The sequence below is a fragment of the Nilaparvata lugens genome, chromosome 11 (genome assembly GCF_014356525.2).
Source record: "Nilaparvata lugens isolate BPH chromosome 11, ASM1435652v1, whole genome shotgun sequence".
Classification (NCBI taxonomy): domain Eukaryota; kingdom Metazoa; phylum Arthropoda; class Insecta; order Hemiptera; family Delphacidae; genus Nilaparvata; species Nilaparvata lugens.
In genome coordinates this window covers 37,510,913-37,538,527 of record NC_052514.1, presented here as the reverse complement: position 1 = coordinate 37,538,527, position 27,615 = coordinate 37,510,913, and the positions used below count along the sequence as shown (strand labels likewise).

The window sequence follows — 27,615 nt, the reverse complement described above, 5'->3', positions numbered from 1 at the left end:
AAGTGTCGTGCTATGTGCCATGCTACCAATTTTATCCAAATAGGTTTGATAGTATTTCACCTATCACCTAAGGAAAGTCATCGGTTCCAATTTTTTCTAATATCTTGATAAATCATGAACGGATTTAATGCCTATGAATGAAAAGTCCAGCTCAGAACAAATCAAATTTTAATTTTCATAATACTTGGGCAATTTACAACAAATATTCAGTGAACAAAACCATTTGGTATCTAAACAGAAAATTCTTACAAGCTAAAATACTTATCTATTCATATTGAGCTTATATACTTAGCTACAGGCTTTCAAAACTTTCAAAACAGGCTTTCACAAAACGTTATTTTTAAAGTTATTTTGAATTTATTAACCCTTTATGTTGTTTAGAATTATCTGTTGATTCAGAAAGAGAACTTTGTTACACAAAACATTCAACACAAATTTAGAACACAATAAAATTATTCAGATCTCAATTAAAACATTTTAAATTTCAATTTTATAGAAAAATTTCAAGAGAACTAGAAACACTTCTACAAGCCAGCAGCCATTTTTTCATGAGAGAGCTATAAAGCCTTTCGGGTGAAGCCTAGACACGTCATCAATTTTGCCAACCTCACTAATAAGGAATACAACTATACAAATTTCATTTATTATACTCGATAAAACTTTATTTTTAAAGTTATTTTGAATTTATTTACCCTTTATGTTGTTTAGAATTATCTGTTAATTCAGAAATAGAACTTTGTTACAGTAGGATGTTCAACACAAGTGTATCTGATAAACTCCTGGTAAAATGTTAAGTCCGCATATCGATTACACCGATATTTGCTATCAAGTTTTATTAAATTGAAGATTCGATTTCAACTGAGAAAAAATGTAATATAATAAATAATGTAAAATTTCTAATGTGAAATGGGTTGAAATCGAAACCTAACCTAAATAATGTAAATAATGTACCCATAAATAATGTAAAATGTATAATGTAAAATGGGTTGAAATTGAAACCTAACCTAACCTAACCTAACCTAAAATGATATGAGACGTTCCGCTACAATACAGAGTGAGTTAATCACTGAAACATAGAATCTTTCCTCCTCTCTCAGTTCAGAAAAATCACTCATCTTCAAATGCTTAGGCTATAACTCAAGAATAGGAGTGAATTTGGCCAAAGTGATGACATATTATTGTTCCTCTCGTCAAGTACTATCATTCCTAAGATTTTGAGCGATTTTAATTTTTTACCATTTTTGCAAAATCAATGATGTTATGTTTTATTCATGGAAAATACAAATCTCCCAGATTTGGTTGACATGCTTATAACTCAAGAATGGGTGTGATTTATAAATTTTATTTAGAAGTGATGACAAAATAACACATGAAAACTTGCTCATTAGATTGCATCGGAATTTTTATATTACTGCCGCTCCCATATCTAGTAAATCGTTGTCATCGGAATCGGAATCGTCATCATAATCAGGATACAAACCTTCAATCAAGTCAATAAAATCAAATTGATAAAAAAAGAGGATTAAAGTGATTATAACGAAACAGGAACACACTAACAAACCAAGCAGTAAGGTGCTCCACTCATCATTGACATCATTACAAATTAGATTACACCATAGAGAAACAATAGCGTAAATGGTTATCACATGGTATAAGGCGTTTATGTCGCAACTTTTACTGTTATCTCAAGCCGATTATTGTCGATTTTTACTGTTTTGACCGGGTAAGAGTGTATGAACGTCACAATATGAGAGACAAGCAACGTCATAAAGCTTCACAGGATAGAACTACGTGGACTTTCAGCTTGAGATAACAGTAAAAGTTGCGACATAAACGCCCTATACAATCTGATAACCATTTACGCTATTGTTTCTCTATGATTACACTTATGACACAACATATTATAGAGCTCAGGGCTTAAACTGTTGTAAATTGAATAGTACAGTAGATCATGACACTAATTTAAAACTGGGCATTTAATAATTCAAAATTTCAATAATTTGTCGTTTTAGGTTGTCTACATTAGGTTGATTTCAGATTTCTGCTATCTAGATTTAGGTTGCTATTGAGATTATAGATCAATGATGGAGGATTGAATCAAGCTATATATGGTAGCATTCATTATAATGTGTTACAAATGGATAAGTTGATGGTTCAAACTCAAAATGTGATTGAACTGCTAACATTATGACACTAGAAAAATAATGAAAAGATAGAAATGATTGATCAAGTACAAATACAAGTAGTCTATATAAATAAAAATCGAGCCTCAAATTTTGACATTCAATAACTTTTCATGTGTACACATAATTTTATGTTTTTTCTTAGTTGTTTTTGTTATGTTCAGGAGCAGGTTTATGGCATATCAAATATATGATCCGATTTCAGGACTCTTTCCTACCAGGTCCTTCAAAGTTTACATGTAATCCTTATTGTAGAAGATTTGTGAGCTAACAGAAATAAAAATCAGCTGTTATAATCATTGCGTCACCCAACAGCCGTCGGTATATCTGTTTTTCTATTTTTTTCTACTGATTCACAAAATTTTAATTATAATAACAATGCCGCGGTATGAACTCGAAATTTAGAATACGCACGGGAAAATCAGCAGCAAGGAGATGTACCATTCAATCTCCCAGCAATAAGCTGCATTCAACTATATCTAAAAATACAAACTGCTGTACAACTAACTAAGCACAATGTACTTCAGATTAAGCTAAGGCTAAGCACACCTAAGGAGGCGCGGCTTGGTGATACAAAGTGTTAATCTTATGGTGATTGCCTTATCACACCGTTTCACGCCATGCCCGATTATGTGAGTAAGAGTTCTTCTATTCAAACCAATAAGCAAGAAGCACCTGGATGCAAAATGCCGCATCGCGCCTCCTCAGGTGTGCATCCAGCTAAAGTTTGCCATGAGATGCATCAACTATTTGGCGGTACAAAGTTCGCCGGGCCAGCTAGTATAGAATAAATCTTATTTTTCCTTCTTCAATGTTGTTTTCCATCACAAACTGCTTATTATTAAATCACTTTCAACTAGTCGTTTTTTCTAAAAGCAAAAAGTTATTTTTCCTCTCCCGATCTTTCAATGACGTACTTATTGTAAAAATAAATAATAAAAATAAAAATTAATAAGCTATTCTATTAACATATTGCATGTAGCAGCAAAAAAATGAATACAAAAATGACTTACGTGTTGGCATTTGGTTGCTCATATTGTTATATTTACTGAAAAAAATTAAAATGAAATTTTATTAGTGAGTTCAATGGAAAATATTGAAGTTTTACTATGTGTGTAAGAGTTCTTCTATTCAAACCAATAAGCAAGAAGCACCTGGATGCAAAATGTTGCATCGCGCCTCCTCAGGTGTGCATCCAGCTAAAGTTTGTCATTAGATGCATCAACTATTTGGCGGTACAAAGTTCGCCGGGCCAGCTAGTATAGAATAAATCTTATTTTTCCTACAAATACCTTGAAAAGTAGCCATTTCTGCACTGATTGCAGGCCGCAAAGAATCACTTTTCCGCACTAGTGCGCAAAGTGAGTACTTTGCGTACTCCAAATTTGCAGCATGACAACGCCAAATAGATAGTAGGTTAATGGAGCATCAGTGCAGGAAAATCAAAATTAAGTTGGTAACACTCATTGTGAGGCCCATGCTATAATGGCAATGGCAGCGGAGAACATTGCCTTGCCATTATGTGCCTTGATTATAGTAATTCCAATGCTTACATAAGATAAACAACCCCCTTCAAGCAGTCAGATAAATTTTCAATTGAATTACTAATCATTATAATTCAATTATTATTATTCAATTTCAAATAAGTAAAGGTTTTGACATGACAACGTCTTATAAATTGGTTTGCCGGGAGACACTTCAAGAAACTGTGTTACGTTCCCACGTTATGCGCTCACAATGAGAGCGAGTGAGAGCGGTCGTTTCGGTTCACGGTCGTCTGGAAAGAGCACGAATAGGAGCAGTGGCGAGCAACGCACGCAGCAGCAAACCCGAAGGCATTCACCTGGAGAGAGAGTGAAACGGAGCAGTCAACCTGCGCAGGCGCCGCAAGCAATCTCCTGCGACTGACTGTGCCACTAATTCAAAATGTCAATTCAATGGTTGTCTCTCTCGCTCTTAGGTGGGCGCGGGCTAACCATGCCCGAGTGGAAGGGACGCGTGCCTCTCACTCACTCTCATTGTGAGTTATTATTTCATCCTTCTTCCTACTATACAAATGAATATTCACATTAAAATTATTTTACCACTCAAAGTCGTCGTCACGTAAAACTTTCGCCCGTATACCGACTTTACAGGCAACCATGCAATTTTTTATTAATAATAAAATTACACAGAAAAACATTTGATGGATTTCAGGGAATTTTACCCATAATTACCCACTTTTCATATTCAATGGTAACTGTAGGAAAAATTTAATGTGAAATACGTGAGCAAAGTTTGTTTGCTGCACTCAAGAAACCATCCCGCCCTCGCCTACGGCTCTGGCGTAAACGTTTCTTTCGGTGCAGCAAACTGTCACTTTGCACACTAGTTGCACAAATAACTATTTCCTCTCCCGATCTTTCAATGACGATTATTGTCGATTTTTACTGTTTTGACCGGGTAAGAGTGTATGAACGTCACAGTATGAGAGACTAGCAACGTCATAAAGCTTCACAGGATAGAACTACATGGACTATCAGCTTGAGATAACAGAAATAAAAATCAGCTGTTATAATCATTGCATCACCCAACAGCCGTCGGTATATCTGTTTTTCTATTTCTTTTCTACTGATTCACAAAATTTTAATTCTAATAACAATGCCGCGGTATGAACTCGAAATTTAGAATATGCACGGGAAAATCAGCAGCAAGGAGATATACCATTCAATCTCCCAGCAATAAGCTGCATTCAAATATATCTGAAAATACAAACTGCTGTACAACTAACTAAGCACATAGGTACCGTATAAATGTAAATACTGATTGTTCGATATTTTTCATAAAAATATAGTGCATCAGATTAAGCTAAGGCTAATCACACTTAAGGAGGCGCGGCTTGGTGATACAAAGTGTTAATCTTATGGAGATTGCCTTATGACACCGTTCCACGCCATGCCCGATTCTGTGTGTAAGAGTTCTTCTATTCAAACAAATAAGCAAGAAGCACCTGGATGCAAAATGTCGCATCGCGCCTCCTCAGGTGTGCATCCAGCTAAAGTTTGTCATGAGATGCATCAACTATTTGGCGGTACAAAGTTCGCCGGGCCAGCTAGTATAGAATAAATCTTATTTATTCTCTCCCGATCTTTCAATGATGTACTTATGGTAAAAATAAATAATGAAAATACAAAATGAATAAGCTATTCTATTAACTTATTGCATGTAGCAGCAAATAAATGAATACAAAAATGACTTACGTGTTGGCATTTGGTTGCTCATTTTGTTATATTTACTGAAAAAATTCAAATGAAATTTTATTAGTGAGTTCAATGGAAAATATTGAAGTTTTACTCAGCATTTTTTCAAAGGCGGAAGTAATATACGGTATGTATAGTGAATGATAGAATATTACAAATAGTAAGCCACAATCTTGTATTATCTGAATATTGAAGAATAACTTAAATGTGTACAATATGAATGTAAGTACCGTGTAGTATGAGGATTGCCTTGAAAATGCTTGTTAAGAGTATTTTCATGGATAATAACTTACGTGTTGACATTTGGTTGTCATAATAATATACAAGTTAGAATAAAATTCAATTGTCAAATTGACTTACCTATGTCAATTGATCTTGTTATGATAACATTTGACTTGGCTATGTCAAATTTAAAATAATCAACAATATCCAAATCGGTTGTCAAAGGAGTTATTTACCAATATAGTATTCAATATAATAAAAAATATTCACTTTGGTGTAGTTCAGAGTTCAGACAATGTGTTAATTTTAAATATTTGAAAAAAACACTTACTTTTGTTGGAGTATTGAGGAATGCATTCCACTCCTGAAGTGGAACTTCATCAGCCTCTTCCAGGAGCTTCCATTGAGCTTCCTCAATACTCCAACAAAAGTAAGTGGTTTTTTTTCAAATATTTACAAGTAACACAGTGTCTGAACTACAACAAAGTTATTACATAGTACGTGTTTCGTCATGGAAAGCAACTTCAAAAAATATTTGTTTATTTATTTATACATTGATACAAATACATTCTCAACTATGAATGATGGGGAAGTATAAGGTTGGTGATTGAATATGAGGAAATTTACCTTTTAATTAGAGATATACTCACTAAGATTACCTTTGTATCTAATACTCAATAATTTCTACTGCAAAAATACTTACTATGTATGTTTTTTCAACTTTGTCTCATAGTGTCTCTCTTTCGGCGGCTTCATAAGTTTCACCACTCCACCTAGAATAGTATTGAATAAAAAAAAACGTTTATTAAATAAATAAGCTACCTTAAGCGAACCTTAAAGGAACCTACCTGAAAATAAATACGGTAATCCACAGATCTTAATACAAATTGTATTATTCAATATAAAACATTTATCACTGATAAAAATTATGCGGCTGAATAAAAAAATCAAATTTTGATTTTATATACTAGGCTATTTTATAATAAACATTTTTTGTAACTTTATCAATGCCTTGATAATTGAATTGAATATATAATTAAATTATAGGCCTATATTCAGGAGGTGGGACCATCCCGTAATTTAAGGGACTCCCCACCGACAAAAAGCCATTCGATTTTACTTTACTCCACTTGATAATTCATTTTCATCATGATCAATTAATTACACTCAATTAATTCTATATATAAAGTATTCCCCATTTGTTACCGTAGATGAACATGGTCGTTATTCGCTTTAAAATATCACTATGATATTGTACTTTATGATGTAACTTTACAACTTCCCCTCTATCTAGGATTTGATGGAGTTTTTGGTCAATACTATCATAGAGAAACAATGGCATAAGTAGATATCCCATGGTATAGGGCGTTTATGTCGCAACTTTTACTGTTATCCCATCTTGCAGCTCGGTTCAGCCAATCAGCTGTTGGCATGTATTTTAATGCGAATTTTTTGTTCTATCTGTATTTTTTCTGATTCTTGAATGAATAAAAATGAGAACTTTGGCTGAGAATTTTCAACTTCAATTGGATTATTAATTTTTAAATTAATTAAGGTTGTTATTAATAACAGCATCACACACACAAACAATATTGATGGATTTCAGCCATCATTCTACCTATAATTACCCACTTTTCATATTCAATGGTAACTGTAGGAAAAATTTAATGTGAAGTACGTGCGCAAAGTTCCTCTGCTGCACTCAAGAAGCCATTCCGCCCTCACCTATGGCTCGGGCGTAAACGTTTCTTTTGGTGCAGCAAACTGTCACTTTGCGCACTAGTTGCAAAAAGAACTATTTTCAATAATTTTATAATGAATTTTCACAATTAAAATAAAATATTCCGTTAATTATAAATTCTACATTTTTGAAAGACGATCTGGCAACAGAGCAAGGCAAGAAAGAGATAGCGCTATCCGCTTTGTTGAATGATAGACAAGGATAGCAATACCAATGCTAAACAAAAACTGCCATTATAACGTAGACCTCACTATAGTCTAAAGACTAATAATTAGCTATTTTTTCTCTATTCTAACATACTAATTGAAAAATTAAACAACGTGGTGTTTCTAATAATAATATTATTATTTTTAACGAATTTCTCATTGTATAGTGAGGTCCACCTTATAATGACAGTGGACAAAGATAGGAGAATAGCAATGCCGATTCTCTGCATCAATTAATTATATTTCTACACTGTCAAAAACATAATTGGCATCGTTGTGGACCTAGAAAAGGATAGTACCACCGGCTTTGTCGAATGATAGACAAGGATAGCAATTTCAAAGTTGAGCAAATACTGTCATTATAACGTGGACCTCACTACATACTCTTTACTGCTATTGTTAGATTAATAGGAATTTGATGTGAGACTAGGGTACATAATTTTCTACTATTCCTGACTTATTTTTTATGAGCTCGTAGGTTATCAGCCAACTCACCAAATTTGACAGGTAGGCCTATTCTTTCATTGTTTGGCTTGTAATAAAATATTTCTCTTATTTTGACACTGTATGTTGAGCTATCAAGTCTGTATCTCCACACACTGATCCCACTATAGTATTCTATCTCCTGTACCGGTATAGATCCTACAAGAACTGTCATTCTTCTCCAGAAATGTCTACCCTGTGGAAGAAATCAATTTCAAAGGTTGAACAATCAATCAATAGTTTAATTCAATACAACACAATAAATAAAAGAAATCAAAATACAAAAAATCACAATAAAACATAAATTTCTAATAAAATACAAAAACAGGCTTCATGGTGGGGTGTGCTGGAAAAAAAAGGAGGGAAAATACCTAGCCAATTATGGTTTCCCATGTAATAGGCAGGTAAAGGATATAAAAGTAAGGGATGAAGGTTGAAGAGGAGAAGAAAAGGAAAGATTGGAGATGAAGGTGGGAGAAAATCCTATTTATTTCTGAGGTGGGCTTGTTTTGTTCCCAGCCTGATGGAATATTTAGCTGACTCTGCTATAAATTATTGTTAGTATCAATCTTTATCATCAATTTTGTCTATTATTATTCTTATTATTATTAGCGTATGGCAAACACATAGACACACACATACACACACATAAATTCACAAAAATATTCAGGTCTTTGACCTTTATCAGCTTGATAAGAAAATAAATCAAAATAAAACCATCTATCTAGGTTATAAATTTTGTCTATGATGTAAAAAAACATTATAGGATACCAACTAAATTATTAAAGTGCGTAGACTACCTCAATATTTGAATGAGCAGTAAAGTGATGTAAAATAATATTCAAGGAGATGCTACATTCAAGAAGGAAGAGAGGAAGACCGTGAATAATGTGAGAAGATGAAGTGAGAGACAATCTCCAAAACATGGGATGTAGAGACAGATGATGGAGACAAACGACTGATGACCGAGAAACGTGGAGAGCTGTAGTGGAGGCAGCCAAAGCTCATATTGGGCTGTAGTGCTAAAGAAGAAGAAGTAAAGTGTGGCAAGTTCATATAAATACACTATACATTGGAAGAATGAGGCATTGATGTTGTAAATATACACTATATTTGTAAAGAACAATTTGAATTGCAGAACCAGGTTATTTCAAGGCAGCATCTGTCACATCTTTAGCTGAACTGATAGGTAGGTGTTGCCATGAAACCTGATTCTGTGATTTGAATTGATTCTGCACAAATATAGTAGTACGGTAATGACAATATCAATGTCTTCAATCAATGGAGGAATACTACAACATCCATCTCTTTCCGTACAATCAAACTATGAAGTTGAAGTGTATTAAACATACGGTAGACAAAAAAATTAAATCTTAAATCAAAAGACTAATAATTTGTCAAAAACCATAGACTTTATTAAAAGCTAGAAAGACTTTTGGTTGAGGTTTTGGTTGTTACACCATTGCCAAACTCTGATAAACTCACACTCTGTCTGATAAACTCAGAGATTGACAATGGTGTAACAACCGAAGCCTGTGAGTTAACAGAGATTGACAATGGTGTAACAACCGAAGATGGTCTTTCTAACTATCAATAAATCTGTGGTTTTTGAAAATTTCTTAGTTTCTCTATTCAATGTGAATAATTACCACAATATAAACTTCTCAACTACCGTACACAAAAAGTAAAAAAGTGTATTCAATTTCTCTGTTGTCTCTGGCTATTTGAGACATTGAAAAATGAATGTTTCAAAATAAATGTTAAATTAAATAAACGGTAGGCGTACATTTACTAATTCTTCTACCACATTTCCCAACTAAAAAATTGATTTGAGTAACTTTTGATATTCATTTTGAAACAAAAAGTGTTTAGAGTCAAGAGTTATTTTCTACAGATGGAAATTTCTGAGATAGGTACTGCAATCATTCAAATGCTAATGAATTATTGATTATTATCAAACGTAAATCCAAATCAAATGCTGTAAATCACCCCGAAGATTTCTGAAGATCTCTGCAACAAATAGTTTTTGAATAGTAGCGCTCATCGAATTTCCATCTAGCTGTTTACCCTGTTGCCAATATCTTTGCAGTTGCAGAAGTCTTGGGGATGAATTACATAATTTTAATTTGGATTTACGTTTAATAATAATTATTGAGTGCTATTTTTATCTATATATATGAAAGCGAAATGGCACTCAATCACTGACTCACTCACACGCAGAACTAAAAATCTATTGGACCAAAAACGTTCAAATTAGGCAGGTATGTTCAGTTGGCCCTTTAGAGGCGCACTAGAAACGGATTTGAGAAAAAATTCAAAGATACGCCCAAAATCTGCGTTTTTCAAGCGTTTTTTAGCGATTTCTCAGCTTTATCGAGAACAAATGAACAGAAAATGTTCAAATTTAGTACAGAAGCTAAGCTAGGATGTGATAATGTTGTGTTAGAATGAATTTGAAATAACGCCAAAAATACGCCCAAAATCTGCATTTTTCAGCGTTTTTTTGGCTTTCTCAGCTTTATCGAGAACAAATGAACAGAACATGTTTGAATTTACTAGAAAAGCTCAGCTGGAGTGTAATAATGTTGTGTTAGAGGGAATTTGAAATAACGCCAGAGATAGACCCAAAACTAGCGTTTTTTTTTGCGTTTCCTCAGTTATTTCATCAAGTAATAGACAGAAAATTTTCAATTTTGGTATAGAGGTTTAGCTAGGATCTAAAAATTTTGTGATGAGGTAACTTTAATATTTCATCAAAGATACGCCCAGAATCAGCGTTTTCCAACGTTTTTCTCAGCTTTTCTGCGTTTTCTCAGTACTTTGACTTTCTGATGGAATGAAGCATGCTCAAATGAAAAATGCAGGCGAGCGAAGCGAGCCCGCTGATCTCATTTTTGGACGACTCAGTCGGGGGTCCAGGGGGCGGAGCCCCCTTGCTAGACGGATATGGTGAGCGAAGCGAGCCTGACGGCTAGTTATTTATAAAGTGTTTCGTCATGGAAAACGACTTCAATTTAATTCTTCTATTCTCATCCATATTCTAAACGGTATAACTGCAAAATGCGTGATTTTTCTTACGTCAACATAGAAACATTTCCAGAGTTCTTGTCTGATTATTGAGAAGTATACACTATTCACATGCTTTAGTCCATCATCTGCGAAAGCTGAATAAGATTCAGTTATTTTATTTCGTCTCTTGAGAGCACAAAGCGGTAGATTGCTGGAATAACTGGTAGCTCCATTCCTGTTTACTAACTCTAACTCACATCTGCAAAATAGAGAGGGAAAAAATATTGTTCAATCAGAGAAATTAAAAATAATAGTCCAGTCAAATGGTCGTTTTTCAGGAAACAGCCCCGAATGAATTTTTCTCAACAGTTATATATGTATTTTGGGGCGCTGAATTTGAATCCGAAATTTGCTGACACGCCAGAGGGCGGCTTTACCCCCAAAATTTCGGACTTTTTTCGAATTTCACATTCAATCTCGAAATCCTTGAGTTTCTCAAGAGAAATCATTCTTGACAGAATTAAAGAAAATAGAATTTCCAATACATTGAGTGGTCGCGCAGGACTCTACCGTTTTTGGTTCCGGAGCTACGAATTTTCAAAAATTTTAAAGGTTTTTCAAAATTATGCAAACTCACAACTTTCACCCTATAAAACTTGGATATTTCACAAGTAATTATGAGAAACCACACATCACGTGAAAGAGCAATTAATTCTAAACAGGATTACTAGGGAATTTTTAAATTTAGTAGAGGGGGAGGGAGGAAACCCGAAAATAGAAAACAAATCATTCAGTAAAAATACAAAATATGCGAGACTGTGAAAATGATTAACGTATCACTAATTTCTCGCATATTCAAGTGGCGTATCTTGTAGAATACTTCAGATAAGAAATCCAAAAAGTTGTCAATGTTGTAGAGAATTTTTTCCTCTTTCCGCTATCATAAATCGTTTTTCTGATTCTAATACCGTTCTAAAGTTACAACCGATTGAAAAAATGATTATTTTCTCATTTTTTCTACGATTCAAGTGTCTCTAAAACGAGTAAGATACATGATAGAAACTTGCGATTGATCACAAATGAAGGAGAATTACATGCTCTATAAGCTACGTTGCCTCAAATCCATCTTGCATGACTGTTTATTATCGAAAAACTGTCGAGACTGTGAAAATGAGGAAAATATCGCAAATTTCTTGATTTTTTTTTAAACAAACGTATCTTACTTCACGATTATATTTTTCAAAATTCATTCATCTCACATGGAAGAGGAGATTTTGTTCTTCAAATCAAGACCAAGTAACATTTTTTATCATTTCGGGTTACCGAGATACACAGTTTTGAATATAGAAATTGGGAATTTTTCTGTGTATTTAAATATGGGCCGAAATACTCTAGAAGAGGTTTTTTTTATTTTTTTCATCAAATTTGAGTTATGATACATGATTTTGAACCGCCTTGATAAGCTGAGAAGAATGAGCTGTAGAACAAGGAGATCTGACCATTCTGTCAAAAGTTATACGTGTTTAAAGTTTTGATCCTTGAGGAATCCTTATGGGTTACCCCAGCAAACCCCCCCCCACCACCCAGAAATAAAGGAATTAAGTGTATCTAACGGGTGATTCTCATAGAAAATAACCCTCTTCTCATGATTTCAGCCAAAATATGTTTTTTTTTTGTTTGGAAGACCTGGAAAAGGTATTATAATGAAAAATCTGTATTTTTACTGAACGATTTGTTTTCTATTTTTGGGTGTCCCCCTCCCCCTCTACTAAATTTGAAAATTCTCAAGTAATCCTGTTCAGAATCAATAATTGCTCTTTCACGTGATGTGTGGTTTTTCATCATTACTTGTGAAATATCCAAGTTGTATAGGGTAAAAGTGGTGTGTTTGCATAATTTTTTGAAAACCACTTAAAAAATACCTTTTTTTTGAAAATTCGTAGCTCCGGAACCAAAAACGGTAGAGTCCTGCGCGACCACTCAATTCATTGGAAATTCCTTTTTCTTCAATTTTGTCAAGAATGATTTTTCTCGAGAAACTCAAGGTTTTCGAGATTGAATGTGAAATTCGAAAAAAGTCCGAAATTTTGGGGGTTTCGAGGGTGAAGCCGCCCTTTGGCGTGTTAGCAAATTTCGGATTCAAATTCAGCGCCCCAAAATACATATAGAACCGTTGAGAAAAATTCTTTCGGGGCTGTTTCCTGAAAAACGACCATTTGACTGGACTATATTATTGATGTCAATGTGAGAGAATACTGCAAAAGATTTACTTCTCGCCAATACAGAGATAACACGATCGATTGTTATTTGATCAAGTTGGAAGATGTAGCATTTTTTTAAGATCACGGAAATAAATGTCGCTTGAATAGTTTGTACTATTCCTGATCCTTTTTACATGAACCTCAATTTAGCATTAATCTATCCTATATAAAAATGAATGTCTGTTTGTCTGTTTGTTTGCTTGTCTGTTTGTTTGTTCCCTATAGACTCAAAAACTACTCGACAGAACGGCATGAAACTTTGGGAATATGTTGTGTGAATATTGGGGATGGTTTCTGACCAGAAATTTTAATAGGGGGTTAATAATAGCCTAATTATTTATTAATCCATTTTACAGACCTGTTTTCGAAATTTTCGGCCGAGCGGCTACCGAAGAACGGAAAGATAAATATCATGATTCAAGATCATTAGGCTATTGTGATAATATGATTAAGCATTTAAAGTTACCAGCTTTATAATAAACACATCACCCTGTGATAAATTGTGTACTGGTATTAAAAAAGTAGTTTGGAGTTGAAGTTAGTGTAGTTGATTGGTACCACCTGTAGATAATCGTTCCTTAGAAGACCTATACAAATAATATCACTCCCCTATCATTGAGAAACTGGAAAATGTTGTAAAAAATTATTCACCTCATGAAAGAGAGTTGTTCATATTGCATTCTTTAAATACTGGAGAATGACAGACTAATTGACATTATTTTTTGAATTTAGCTTAGCTTATATTCATCCTAAAATGGAAGATGGAAAGAATATGGAATTCTGTGTAATTTATCGTACATTGCATATTTCCTGGACCATCTATTGACAATCAACAACTATGGAAACATTAAATTCATTTTTGATACACTGATTCAACCTATCTTTTTCCAATTTTTGTGTAGTTGAGAAGTTGATATTGATATTGTGGTAATTATTTATAAAACTAAGAAATTGTCAAAAAACCACAGATTTATTGATACTTAGAAGCTTAGATACTTTCTAAGTATATTGATAAATATGTGGTCTTTGACAATTTCTCAGTATTTTTCATTTAATACTATGTTTTTTTTTAATTCAACACTTTACTGATAGACATTACTACCAACTGATTGAGAAGAATATGTTTTTGGAATAATAAATGCTGCATGACTAAGCACATAGGAAGTCCGTATTGAGAATATGTAAATGAAAATATTGATAGTCAGATAAATTTCATGAAGTCAAGTGTGACATGAGATACATTGACGTTTTGGCGGTACGAAGTTCGCCAGGTAAGCTAGTGAAGTTATATAGGAAGAAAACCTTACATGATTGGTTTTCGTGGTATTTAATCATAATTATTATTTAACGAAAATCCCAAATAAATACTGTATATCACCCCGAAGACTTCTGCTACTGCAGACATTGACAACAGGGTTAACAGCTAGATGGAAATTCGATGAGAACTGCTATCCAAAAATTAGTTGCCAGCCCGAAAATCGAACCCAGTACCACCCAATTGCTAGTCAGGAATGCTTACCCTTACACCAAACTGACAATCTCTGGATAGCAGCGCTCATTTTATACGAAGCCTTAGCGGCCAACCAGTTACAGATGGAATTAAATAGAGAATGCATTTATTCAAATGCTAATTAATATATAATTATTAGATATACAGCATTTATTTGGGATTTTCGTTGAATTATATATTAATTAGCATTTGAATAAATGCATTCTCTATTTAATTCCATCTGTAACTGGTTGGCCGCTAAGGCTTCGTATAAAATGAGCGCTGCTATGAGCGCTGTTTGGTGTAAGGGTAAGCATTCCTGACTAGCAATTGGGAGGTACCGGGTCCGATTCCCGGGCTGGCAACTAATTTTTGCATTCTCTATTTAATTCCATCTGTATTCAATCATGATTAGATTCTTACAGGCTTTTGTACAACTGGGCCAAGGTCTTATTGCAGTCTAAAACTTGGCAATATTCTAATGTATAAAAAAGTGTTACTCACATAGCTTCATTATATGCTGATCCTAAAATTTCATAATGTTCAACGCCAACTCTCAGAATTCTTCCTTCTGAACCAATATTTCGTTTTTTGGATGTTCCATTTTTCAAAAATTCCAATTCTTCTATCTTGTTATTCTTTTTTTTGTATTGTTTCTCCGTATATACATCAATAGGCTCAAAAATACTGGTGATACAAAAATCGAAAATATTTAAAGATCTTGAAAGAAAATGTTAGTTAATCTTCTAAGAGTGACTGATAAAATAATGTATTACGAAGAAGTAGAAGAAAAAAACGAAAAAGAAAAAGAAGAAGAAGAAGAAGAAGAAGAAGAAGGAATATTCAGCTAAATAGTCACAATTCAAGTTGAATTCTATTGAATTTGGAATTGAATTGTATGAACATTTGCATCTATATAACAATATAACATGCAACAATATTCTTGCACCATGAATACAATATCTATAGATTCATAGGCCTAATATATTTCCAATTCAAGTATTAATTCTTCAACTAATAATTAATAAATTTCTTTATTGTATACTATATAATAATATTATATATTATAACTATTTATTTATAATTATACTATACCATAATACGGTATTAATTTGAAAAAAATCTTGTAAATGTTTAATATATTTTACCTGGGTTTTGTGGTGGTAGTAGGATCCGTTTTGAGGAACACCTTCCCTCCTGAAAATAATAAATGAGAGTTCAATCTATAAAAATCTGGTGTGGTACACTCACACAACTTTCCTTGCTCATTGATCTATAAGCCTCATTCTTAAAAGAGGATAATTTCGGGGAATAACATTATGCCGATTGGCGGCTAAATAATTAAAACTACGATTATACTATTGTGATTGTGTTCAGAGTACATTTTCCATTGTTTGAATTATGAAATTTGAGGATTTTTTAAAAGTTGTCAAAACAGCTGTTCTACAAATAAAATATCAACATGTGTTCTTTTGAATAAACTGCTCTACCTACCTACCTCACGCACGAGAAGGAGGTTACAAAGTAAATTTCTCAAGAATGAGGTGGACCCCCTGTTAATTTCTCAGGGAGGAGACTCATGCCAGTTAATAGAGCTGATATATAACTATACAGGGTATGAATTTGAAAAAAAATCGGTCAAGTCATTTTTGAGAAAATCGTGATAGAAATTTAACAAAATTCATTCTTCTCAGGAATATTACGGAGCTTCTGCAATTTTCCCAGAAATGAGACTCATGTCAGTTGATAGGGCTTATAAATAGCTATCTAGGGTATTAATTTGAAGAAAATCGTTAGAGCCGTTTTCGAGAAAACCGTGAAAAATATGTTCTTTTAGCCATTATCCGCAATTTTTTCCGCCATTTTGAATTGAATTTTATTGAATTTCTTATTGTCTGATCCACATGGTATAAGGACCTTAAATTTAGAATTTCAAGTCAATCGGTTAATTAGGAATGGAGTTATCGTGTTTACAGACACACACACACACACACACACACACACACACACACACACACACACACACACACACACACACACACCCAAAAATCATGTTTTTGGACTCAGGGGACCTTGAAACGTATAGAAAACATGAAATTAGGGTACCTTAAATTTTTTTGGAAAGCAATACTTTCCTTACCTATGGTTATAGGGCAAGGAAAGTAAAAAGATCAGCTTTACAAGCTTCAGAACGATTTATCTTATTTATTCAATCATTTACCACATCACAACTTACAGAAAAGTACCACAGGCTTGAGCCCAATAAACATCTCCAATTATCAAATACATATAAAAAAAGCCTATCTCATTCAAAGTACATTATTGAAGTGATAAGAGAATTGGCCAGATTTGCCAAGGCGCCTGTAGTGAGGTCCTAAAGGTGCGTACAGATATACGCGCCGCGAACATGAGCAATTCACTTTTAATCAGCTGATTATATCTGTATTTTTACAGAAACGGTAAGAGACAGATATAAAAAGCTTGGCATCAGCTGATTAAAAGTGAATTGCTCATGTTCGCGGCGCGTAAGTCTGTACGCACCGTTATAATATCTTCAACATCAATATCAAAGCCTGATTTCATGACCCAGCAAGACTGATAATAATTAATCAATTTGATTTTTTGACCTTCATTCAGATTTTGGCGGTTAGAAGCTGCTCTTGGAATGTGAAGAACAGTGATAATTTAACAGAAGCGTTTACAACTGTTAACTTTCGAATGAACGTCTCCATTGACATTTTCTTGTCAAAGGTGACTTTGAATATCTTTGTCAATAATTTCATGATGAATTTTCATAATTATTAAGATTAAATATTTCGTTAATCAATTTTACATAGTTAGAAGACGATCTGCCAACAGACCAAAGCGAGAGAGAGATAGCGCTATCCGCTTTGTTGAATGATAGACAAGGATAGCAATACCATTGCTAATCAAACACTGCCATTTTAACGTGGACCTCTCTATAGACGCCTTCGTTTTCCGATAACGTTGACAGTGGATTGTTTTAGAATTTCACCAGTAGATAGCGCAAGCTGGATGATATTCAATACAGAGATTATGATAATCACTATATATATTTTTTTATAGTTACTGTAGATATTCAATACAGTGACTTTAGCCTCTGGCCTCTAACCAAGGCACAGAAGATAGGAACAATAAATTATTGTTTTTTTACTCCGTGACATTTGAGATACTAGTTTCGGTTTTCATTCTATTATCAATTTCTGAGAGTTGAACATCAAATTTGTTAGCTTTTGTTATTCTTGTCCTACTATAGTGAGGTCCACGTTATAATGGCAGTATTTATAGGTGTTGCTGTTATCCTTGTCTATCATCAGACAAAGCAGATAGCGCTATCCTTTTCCAGCTCCGCACCGATGTCAGATCGGTTTTTAAGAATGAAGCAATATAATTTTCAATCTCAGTGTATTATTAATACACAAGAAAATATATTTTTTGACGAATACAATATAATTGATCATTTTTCACAAGAATAAACAAGCAATGAATATTTCATTAGATTTATCTGTATCAGCCACATTTCTTAGAAGGCAGTAGAATGGCACCATTGTTCTCCTATCTTTCTGCACTGCCATTATAACGTGGACCTCACTGTAGTTAACTTATACAATGGAAATATATATAATAAATAGAATACATTAATAAATAAATATGATAAAATGAATGAAGCATATCATTCTATTTTTGTATTTTATTATTTGTAGGCACCTGCTGTAAAATCTTTTAGGTTTAGCGGGACCAATTTTGTAATGCAATTTACCACAGAGAAAGATAGCGTAAGTAGATATCCCATGGTATAGGGCGTTTATGTTGCAACTTTTACTGTTATCTCAAGCCGATTATTGTCGATTTTTACTGTTTTGTTGGGGTGAGAGTGTCTGAACGGCACAGTATGAGAGACTACGAGCGTCACACAGCTTCAAGGCAAAGAACTACGGTACGTGGACTATCGGCTTGAGATAAAAGTGAAAGTTTGGACATAAACGTCCTATACCATGGGATATCTACTACTTACGCTGTTGTTTCTCTATGATTTTACTGAATAGAATGATTGATTGATATTAAACTGTAGTATATTGAGACTTACTGTATCGTACAACCTTCTTATCAGATGGATCAACATATTTAATTTCCCGAAAGGTAGCCGTGTCAGCTTCACCCATATCATCCACTTGTCTCATGGCGCATCTGTCCTTGAACACCTCGATTCCATCAAAATAGAATATCTTATTCATCGGCTGTATGCCATGCATCACATTAACAATCCGGTAGAAGCTTATTGGCTGTGAAGATTTCATCTTCTGTTTGAGAATAAGAAAGAAAATACTGAATCATGCAATTCACTCAAGTAAGACTAATTACGGTATCTATTCCTCATAGTGCCGGTTGCACAAAAGCCTGTTAAATTTTAATCCTGATTAATTCCACGAAAACCAATAAGAGAAGCTGTCTTAAAAATCTGGTGTGGCGCACTCACACAACTTTCCTTGCCGTTATGAAAATTGATCACCTGACGCTAGTGTTCCCGCGCATCTCAAGTCTACTATTCAAAGATTTGAGCCAGCTGGAGACAGGGCAATAACGCTGGAGACACACATGAGGTCTGCTATCTCTTCATAGTGAATGATTTAATAGAATCAACAATAATTTGCAATTGAATAATCACATTTTCTCGAATTTAAAGCTTATTTTGAATTTCAGGTGAAAATGTTACTGAACATTAATTGTAGAGATTTTCATGCTCAATCTACTCCACTTGATTTTTTTTGTTTAAATTGTATCTGAAGCCTGATAATTGGGAATCTAAAATCGAACTTTGCCTAGTTTGGGCGGAGCTCCTGAAATTTTTACAGATATGGGACTTGTGGCAGTTGATAGAGCTTATCGATGACTATTTCAGGTATGAATTTGATTGAAATCGTTGTAGCCGTTTCCGAGAAAATCACGAAAAACCCTGTTTTTGACAACATTTTCGCCATTTTAGCCGCCATCTTGAATTGCATTTGATCGAAATTGTTAGTGTCGGATCTTTATAGTGGAAGGACTCTAAGTTCCAAATTTCAAGTCATTCCGTTAACTAGGAGATTAGATATCGTGTACACACACGCACATACCCTCTTACACATACCCACACACACATACGGACCAATACCCAAAAACCACTTTTTTGGACTCTGGGGACCTTGAAACGTATAGAAATTTAGAAATTGGGTTACCTTAATTTTTTTCGGAAAGCAATACTTTCCTTACCTATGGTAATAGGGCAAGGAAAGTAACAAAAAGGCTTTTTCTCATTGTTTCTCGTGGATTCAATCACAGTTAAAATTTAACCCGTTTTTGTGCAACCGGGCCTTAGTAACTTATTATTAATATTAGGCCTGTTCAATAAATTTCATCAAGACGAATAATTATCAGTTTTTGTCTTTTCAGGGAACCGAATAATGTTAATGTAATAGTAGGTTACGATATTATTGTCATTGTAGATAACAAAGCTATAGTAATGTTACCAGTGAAGCACGTGTTACCCGTGCCCCGCAAGGGTCTGTTAAAAACACAAATAGATTGAATTGAGTTTTATAGTTACAGGCTGATATCAAAAGTATCAAGAACTTTAGGCCTAATAATTATTATTAACAACTAAAAAACTATTCTAATGAGACCATATATGTGAAATTTTAACACAAATTGATATATTTGTTCAAATTATCAAAACTTCAATCAATTGATTAATACAAATGGAAATAGACCTGTAAACATCGTCGGTAAATTAATAAGTTTTATGCAAGATTAAAAAATAATCAGGTCAGAAGTTCATTCGTGTTGGCGTGGTGATGTATCTCGTATCCTACAAAAATATATAAGCCAATTCCTTCGTTCATTATATAGTATAGATACACACCGATTCCTATGAAAATATTATTTCAATAAATTGATGGATTTTCATGATTGTCTAAAATAATATTATAACTCACCACTCCCACACCTCTTAGCGCTCTTTTACAGACACCTCTGGGCTGAAACACAAGAAGAAAAAAGATAAATAGCTAATTCAGTGGGCGAAATAGAAGGAGAAGGAGAAGAAGAAAAAGAAGAAGAAGAAGAAGAAGAAGAAGTTTATTACAGATACCTTGGGGCTGAAACACAAAAAGAAAAAAGATAAATAGATAATTCAGTGAGCGAAAGAGAAGGAGAAGGAGATTCAGATTCAGATTCAGATTCAGATTCAGATTCAGATTCCTTTATTCAAGTGTTCAACAAAACATAATTCAACTTACGTTCTAGCGTTAGTAGCGGTAAAATGACATGGTGAATCATATTAAACTGATGAGTTCTACAATAATATTGAGCAAGAATTATGATTAAAAAATCAAAAGTTAAGGTACTACTGCAATGTTTTCACATGAAACGGTAAAGTTTGGACCTTAAGAATTCCATTCTCAGAGAGGGTATCAAGGATACCCTCCCCTTCAGCACTTAACCATAAAAAAAGAAAGTTGAAAACTCAAACGAAATATTATGTCCAAGCGAAAAAAAATTAAGGAAAAAATATCAATAAGTAAAAACCAAATCATAGAAACGATAAATCATTTGGTTGAATCAATTCAAAAAAAAAATTCAAATTGTTTTATTCATAAAATATTACATATTCACAAAATATAAAAGTGTTATAATTACATGAATAAATTCTCCCTGCCTGGATGATTTGTCCGTGTGCAGGGAGGAGTCGCAAATTATCAGACAGAGGGCAAACACTAGCAATGATAAAATAAATTACAAACTATGAATAATAAATAAATTTGAAAGAATAATAAGAGAGTTTATTTTAATAATAAATTTTAAAACTAAAGATAGAAAAAAAAACAATAAATAAATAAAATAAAAGTGTCAGCTCGACGGTGTTTGAAGGGCTGAGTTGGGAGTAATATAGCTTTATTAGCGTGGTACTGTGTGTAATATTTGAATTTGGACGATTTGTGACAAAATCAGGAAATTGAAGAAGTTTTGGGCAATGGCCTGTTTTCTCTTTTCCGACTATTGTATTGTTCGCTCTATCTAATAAATAAATGTTATTCTGTGTTCAGAACTAGAAATATTCATCTATATGGAGAATGTAGAAGAGCCTCCGCAGCATCTGAACCGATGCAGAGCAGCCACCCGGTCACTCTCCGCTTGTAGACGGCAACGCTAACCCCCTCAGTAGTTGAAATCTCGGCCGGTACATTACGGTAAAGCCAATGGGCTAAATGAAAACAGTTTCCAAGTTGAATTGAATTACTTAAACGGGGAAATTGAATATTTATATGCAATCTGTTTCTAGTCTATATATATAAAAGCGAAATGGCACTCACTCACTCACTCACTCACTCACTCACTCACTCGCATAACTAAAAATCTACCGGACCAAAAACGTTCAAATTTGTAGTAGGTATGTGGTAGGTAGGTATAGGTATGTTCAGTTGGCCCTTTAGAGGCGCAGTAAGAAATCTTTTGGCAATATTTTAACTCTAAGGGTTGTTTTTAAGGGTTTAAAGTTCGTCTTTTAGCATGTATATTCTTCTTCTCCCAATCTCTTAATTATAATTGGAATGTCCATATCATATGTTACTATAGAACTATAATCTAGATAGAGTACCTCTTCGAAACAGTTGTTAACTGGCAACTAAATTAATAATTTTGTCAGGTTGGCATTAAGTTGAGTTGACTTTGTTAGGTTGGCACCAAGCTGAAGATTTAAATGCATTTATCGCGGAAAAATTGATTGGGAACTGCTACTTCAATCCTGGGAATATTATATTACTAGCCGTCAGGCTCGCTTCGCTCGCCATATCCGTTTAGTCTGGCCCCCGATTGGATTGTCCTAACATATGATAAAAATGCTCAAATGAAAAATTCAGGCGAGCGAAGCGTGCCTGCTGATTTCATTCTTGGACGATCCAGTCGGGGGTCCAGGGGGCGGAGCCCCCTGGCTAGACGGATATGGCGAGCGAAGCGAGCCTGACGGCTAGTGGGATAATAATGTTGAATTTCATTGAAGACAAAGTTACTTTTTTTATAAAGACAAGTAAATTTTTTATAAATAATTGTTTTATATTTAAAACAGGGAATTCTTGGAAAAGTAAATGTGTTGGATATCTATGATTTTTGGCCAATAGTGTTTTAATAAGTGCTCTCTGTGAGACCGCGACAGGGCGCGGAAATAACAGAAAAGAGTAAATAATAAATAATAAGGAAAAAAATAAAGAAAAAGTTAATTCTCAATAATTGAAAAATCGATATGATATAATAATTGAAATAATGAGGGAGTGAAATTTATTATTAGAAAAAAATTTGTAGATTTAAATCCAAAAATAATGTTAATGACAAAGGGTAATTATTGTACAAAAGAGATTAGTTCATGTAAGTATGAAGAGGAGGAGAAGGAAAATGAGAAGGAGAAGGAGAAGAAGAGAAAGAAGAAGAAAAAAGTATAACTTCATTACAATTGGAAAATATTTATATATTTATGAAAAGGAGCGTATGATGAAAACAAGAAAAGTCAGTTAGTGTTGAGGATAAAAAAAAGGAAGAAAGAAGATAACTAGGCCTATGATGAATAAGAAGAGGCACGAGGAGAGAATAATAATTCTACGTTGCTAACATCCATTTCAAGCATAGAAATGACCAGCTAATCACAGACAAGTTCCATATTATGCAACCTTCTGGACACGCCTCCAAACTCCTCCCAATCTCTCCTGATTGGTCGGTCACTTCCAAGTAACTGTTTCCGAATTGGCCACCAGAAAGCGGTACTTGCCGAATCGATAGTATGTATACATTATCATCATTCTTCACTGTTTGTTGGCACATACTCCTAACTTAATATATATTTAAGAAAATTGCAAATGTGAATTATTTCAAATTAGAGGAGAAGAAAAAGAAGAAGAAGAAGAAGAAGAAGAAGAGGAAGGAGAAGAAGAAGAAGAAGAAGAAGAAGAAGAAGAAGAAGAAGAAGAAGAAGAAGAAGAAGAAGAAGAAGAAGAAGAAGAAGAAGAAGAAGAAGAAGAAGAAGAAGAAGAAGAAGAAGGAGGAGAAGAAGAAGAAGAAGGAGGAGGAGAAGAAGAAGAAGAAGAAGAGGAGGAGGAAGGAGAAGAAGAAGAAGAAGAGGAAGGAGAAGAAGGAGAAGAAAAAGAAAAAAATGTTTAGAGCATGGAGAAAAAAAATCACTTACCAGGCGACTTCTGCATACCCAAATTTCTCTCTCGATGGATGTGAAATATGATAAGATATTTTTATTTGCTACACCATTTTTGTCGCTGTAAATGTATAAGTTGGGTAAAAAATTTGTATCAAGCTTATAATAATCTTTCTCCGACGCTCTCTCACATCTGTAATGAGAGAAAACTTCAGAATATTCCAAGAGTACTTGATAGACGTTAGGTATTAGTAATATTTTTCTTAGTTACAATTTTGTAATTCTTTGAATCTCTTGTTTGTTTGTACAGTATGATATGTATGATGTAGTGAAATGTCAATACATTTTTTTCCTACAGTTACCTTGAAAAGTGGCCATTCCTGCACTGATTATTAAGAATCACTTTTCCGCACTAGTTCGCAAAGTGAGTACTTTGCGTACTCCAGATTTGCAGCATGACAACGCAATAGTTATTTGTATATCTAGAGTGAAAAGTACGACTTTTTCTCCCTGTGGGAAGAGTTTGAAGCCTGAGGCGAAGCCGAGGGCAACAATTTTCCTGAGGGAGAGAAAGTATTTTTCACTCGTGATGTACACAACATTTTTCCTCCATCTACATTTTTTTATAGAAACTGCAAATAAAATCATTTTAATAAACTTACGTATTGGTGACAATGTTTCCTAACAACATAACCTAAAATCTAAAACCTAAAAACCGGTCGTCTGATTGGCACTGCCCATTGCACTATCTATTGGCCAAAGTTGTAACAATTATATCAGCTGGGTGTCTACCAAAAATGGCTGACTCCATCACACGGTTCAGATTTGAATTGCAGATCAAAAATATTTGTTGGATGGTATTTTGAATAGAATAAAATATTTTAAAAATTGTATAAATTTTTATCGTCTACTAATATTAAGAATATAATATCATACAAACATATATTTCATGAGTTGATCAAATTTCTGGTTGTGGTATTGAATTCAGTTGACTCAATGACAGACACCTCTTTATGCTTTCTCATCTGAGCTTAGACTTTCTAACCTATTACAATGTAAGTTTTTTAAAATAGAGATGCTTCCCATGTTATTCAAATGGAGTCACTTTTCCTCCCTAGGAAGTTTTTCTGTTTTTTACTACCGAGAGCGAAAAAGTGACACTTTAGTATCATGTTTCAGGGAGTAAAGTGAGTACTTTAGACAGTAGGTGGAGGAAAAATAATTAGTAGGTTATATGGAGCACCAGTGCAGCAAAATGAAAATTAAGTTGGTAACTGTGACTGTGGTGCACGTTATAATAATATCAAGGACACCGAGTTCGAGGACAGCCACCACATTCAGCACACAACCTCCCCACCATTCAAACTCTACTACATTATTCAATTTGACAATAAATTTAGGTTTTTATTAATAATAAAATCACACAGAAAAAAATTATTTGATGGATTTCGGGCAATTTTACCCATAATTACCCACTTTTCATATTCAATGGTAACTGTAGGAAAAATTTGATGTGAAATACGTGCGCAAAGTTCCTCTGCTGCACTCAACAAACCATTCCGTTTGTTGAAACGTAAACGTTTCTTTCGGTGCAGCAAACTGTCACTTTGCGCACTAGTTGCACAAATGAGTTACAGCTACTTTTTATCGTAGACTAATATTTTTCTTAGTTACAATTATTTTGTAATCCTTTGATACTCTCATTTGTTTGTAACAAACTTATGATATGTATGATGTAGTGGAATGTCAATACATTTTTACTTTCCTTGCCATATTACCATAGGTAAGGAAAGTATTGCTTTCCGAAAAAAATAAGGTACCCCAATTTCTAAATTTCTATACGTTTCAAGGTCCCCTGAGTCCAAAAAACTGGTTTTTGGGTATTGGTCTGTATGTGTGTGTGTGTGTGTGTGTGTGTGTGTGTGTGTGTGTGTGTGTGTGTGTGTGTGTGTGTGTGTGTGTGTGTGTGTGTGTGTGTGTGTGTGTGTGTGTGTGTGTGTGTATGAGTGTATGTGCGTCTGTGTACACGATCTCATCTCCCAATTAACTGAATGACTTGAAATTTGGAACTTAAGGTCCTTACACTATAAGGATGCGACACGAACAATTTCGATCAAATGCAATTCAAGATGGCGTCTAAAATGGCAAAAATGTTGTCAAAAACAGGGTTTTTCGCGATTTTCTCGAGAACGGCTCCAACGATTTTGATTTAATTTATTCCTAGAATAGTCATTAATAAGCTCTATCAACTGCCACAAGTCTCATATATATAGAAATTTCAGGAGCTCTGCCCCAACTAGGCAAAGTTTGATTTTAGATTCCCAATTATCAGGCTTCATATACAATTAAAACAGAAATTCTTGAGTGGAAAAGATTGAGCATGAATATCTCTACAATTAATGTTCAGTAACATTTTCACCTGAAATTGAAAATAAGCACTAAATTTGAGAAAAAGTGATTATCCTATTGCAAACTGTTGGCATCTTTTGATTCTATTAAATGATTCACTATGAAGAGATAGCAGACCTCGTATGTCTCCAGCGTTATTGTCCTGTCACCAGCTGGCTTAGATCTTCGAATAGTAGACTTGCGATGCGCGGGAACACTAGCGTCAGTTGATCAATTTTCATAACGGCAAGGAAAGTTGTGTGATTACACCACACCAGATTTTTACAATGAAGCACAGATCGTCAATCATTTGATATTTCATCATTGTTTACACTCTCAAGCTTGTAGCTTAGAATAAACAATCTAAATTATAGGAGTTATTTCTGCTTGAAGCTAGAAGCTATCTCTGCCGCTACACTATGTTTCACATTAGGATGGCCAGTAACGACAGGACAAGTTAGATGTGTGTACACACATGCTCTTCATGCATGTTGTCGTTGGTGGTAGCCCTTGGGCTCTGCGCTATCGACTTTGTTGAATGATAGACAAGGATAGCAATAGCCTACCATTGTTAATCAAACACTTCCATTATAACGTGGACCTCACTATAGTTTTTTCGGTAATGGAGTCAAGTGGGCTATAATTTAATAAATAGTCACAATTTCGTATAATCATTAATCAAGGATAAATATTAATAAACAATGTTAAAAAAACCACAAAACTTACACAACTTCATGACTGGAACTACCAATAGTCTTTTCCCACTTTTTTCCGACTCTCAAATAAATTTGATCGGGATGGTTATAACTGATTGGTGATCCATAAAGATAATCTCCTAAATAATAGTAGAAATCCTTATGCACAAATGAATTCACAAGGTCACTCCACGAATGTCCTGTTTCCTCTTTTGCAATCACTCTGTAATCAATAGAGAAGAAAATATTTGTAATGCATAGCTATATGGTTAGCGAGGTAAAAGGTGATTGGCTTAAATGAACGCTCCGCCCACGATGGGCGTGTTTTGCTCCAGCCAACGATGGGTGTGTCTTGCTCCAGTGCAGAAGCACTTTTAGAGATCTTAGGCTGCTCACTCTACCATCCATTTATATCTATCGCGTCCTACAGCGAGATAGAATTGGTACCTTAAAACAGAATTCAGATGTTCATAAATATTTTACACGTGGTAGTAGAAATCCATTCA

General features: G+C 34.1%; 1 protein-coding gene across 1 annotated transcript; it reads right to left on the bottom strand.

The window, feature by feature from the left end:
• Positions 1 to 715: 715 nt before the first annotated feature.
• LOC111053391 lies at positions 716 to 27,366 on the bottom strand. The gene is made up of 11 exons (XM_039438371.1): positions 27,141 to 27,366; positions 24,063 to 24,147; positions 20,827 to 20,868; positions 18,942 to 19,155; positions 15,982 to 16,030; positions 15,338 to 15,520; positions 11,153 to 11,342; positions 8,087 to 8,270; positions 6,348 to 6,417; positions 5,423 to 5,457; positions 716 to 1,480 (listed from the first exon to the last, which is right to left on the bottom strand). The coding sequence occupies exons 4-11, from the start codon at positions 19,150 to 19,152 to the stop codon at positions 1,404 to 1,406; spliced, it is 999 nt and encodes a 332-aa protein (XP_039294305.1). The 5' UTR covers positions 19,153 to 19,155; positions 20,827 to 20,868; positions 24,063 to 24,147; positions 27,141 to 27,366; the 3' UTR covers positions 716 to 1,403.
• Between the last annotated feature and the right edge of the window lie 249 nt (positions 27,367 to 27,615).

What these genes read in the sequence shown, in the direction of transcription:
- LOC111053391 (XM_039438371.1), bottom strand. Translation starts at nt 19,152, where the DNA reads ATGAAATCTTCACAGCCAATAAGCTTCTACCGGATTGTTAATGTGATG. An exon ending in TAAGAAGGTTGTACGATACA is followed by an intron (nt 16,031 to 18,941) that starts GTAAGTCTCAAT and finishes TATTATTTTCAG; the next exon opens with GAGGGAAGGTGTTCCTCAAA. An exon ending in ACTACCACCACAAAACCCAG is followed by an intron (nt 15,521 to 15,981) that starts GTAAAATATATT and finishes TTGTATCACCAG; the next exon opens with TATTTTTGAGCCTATTGATG.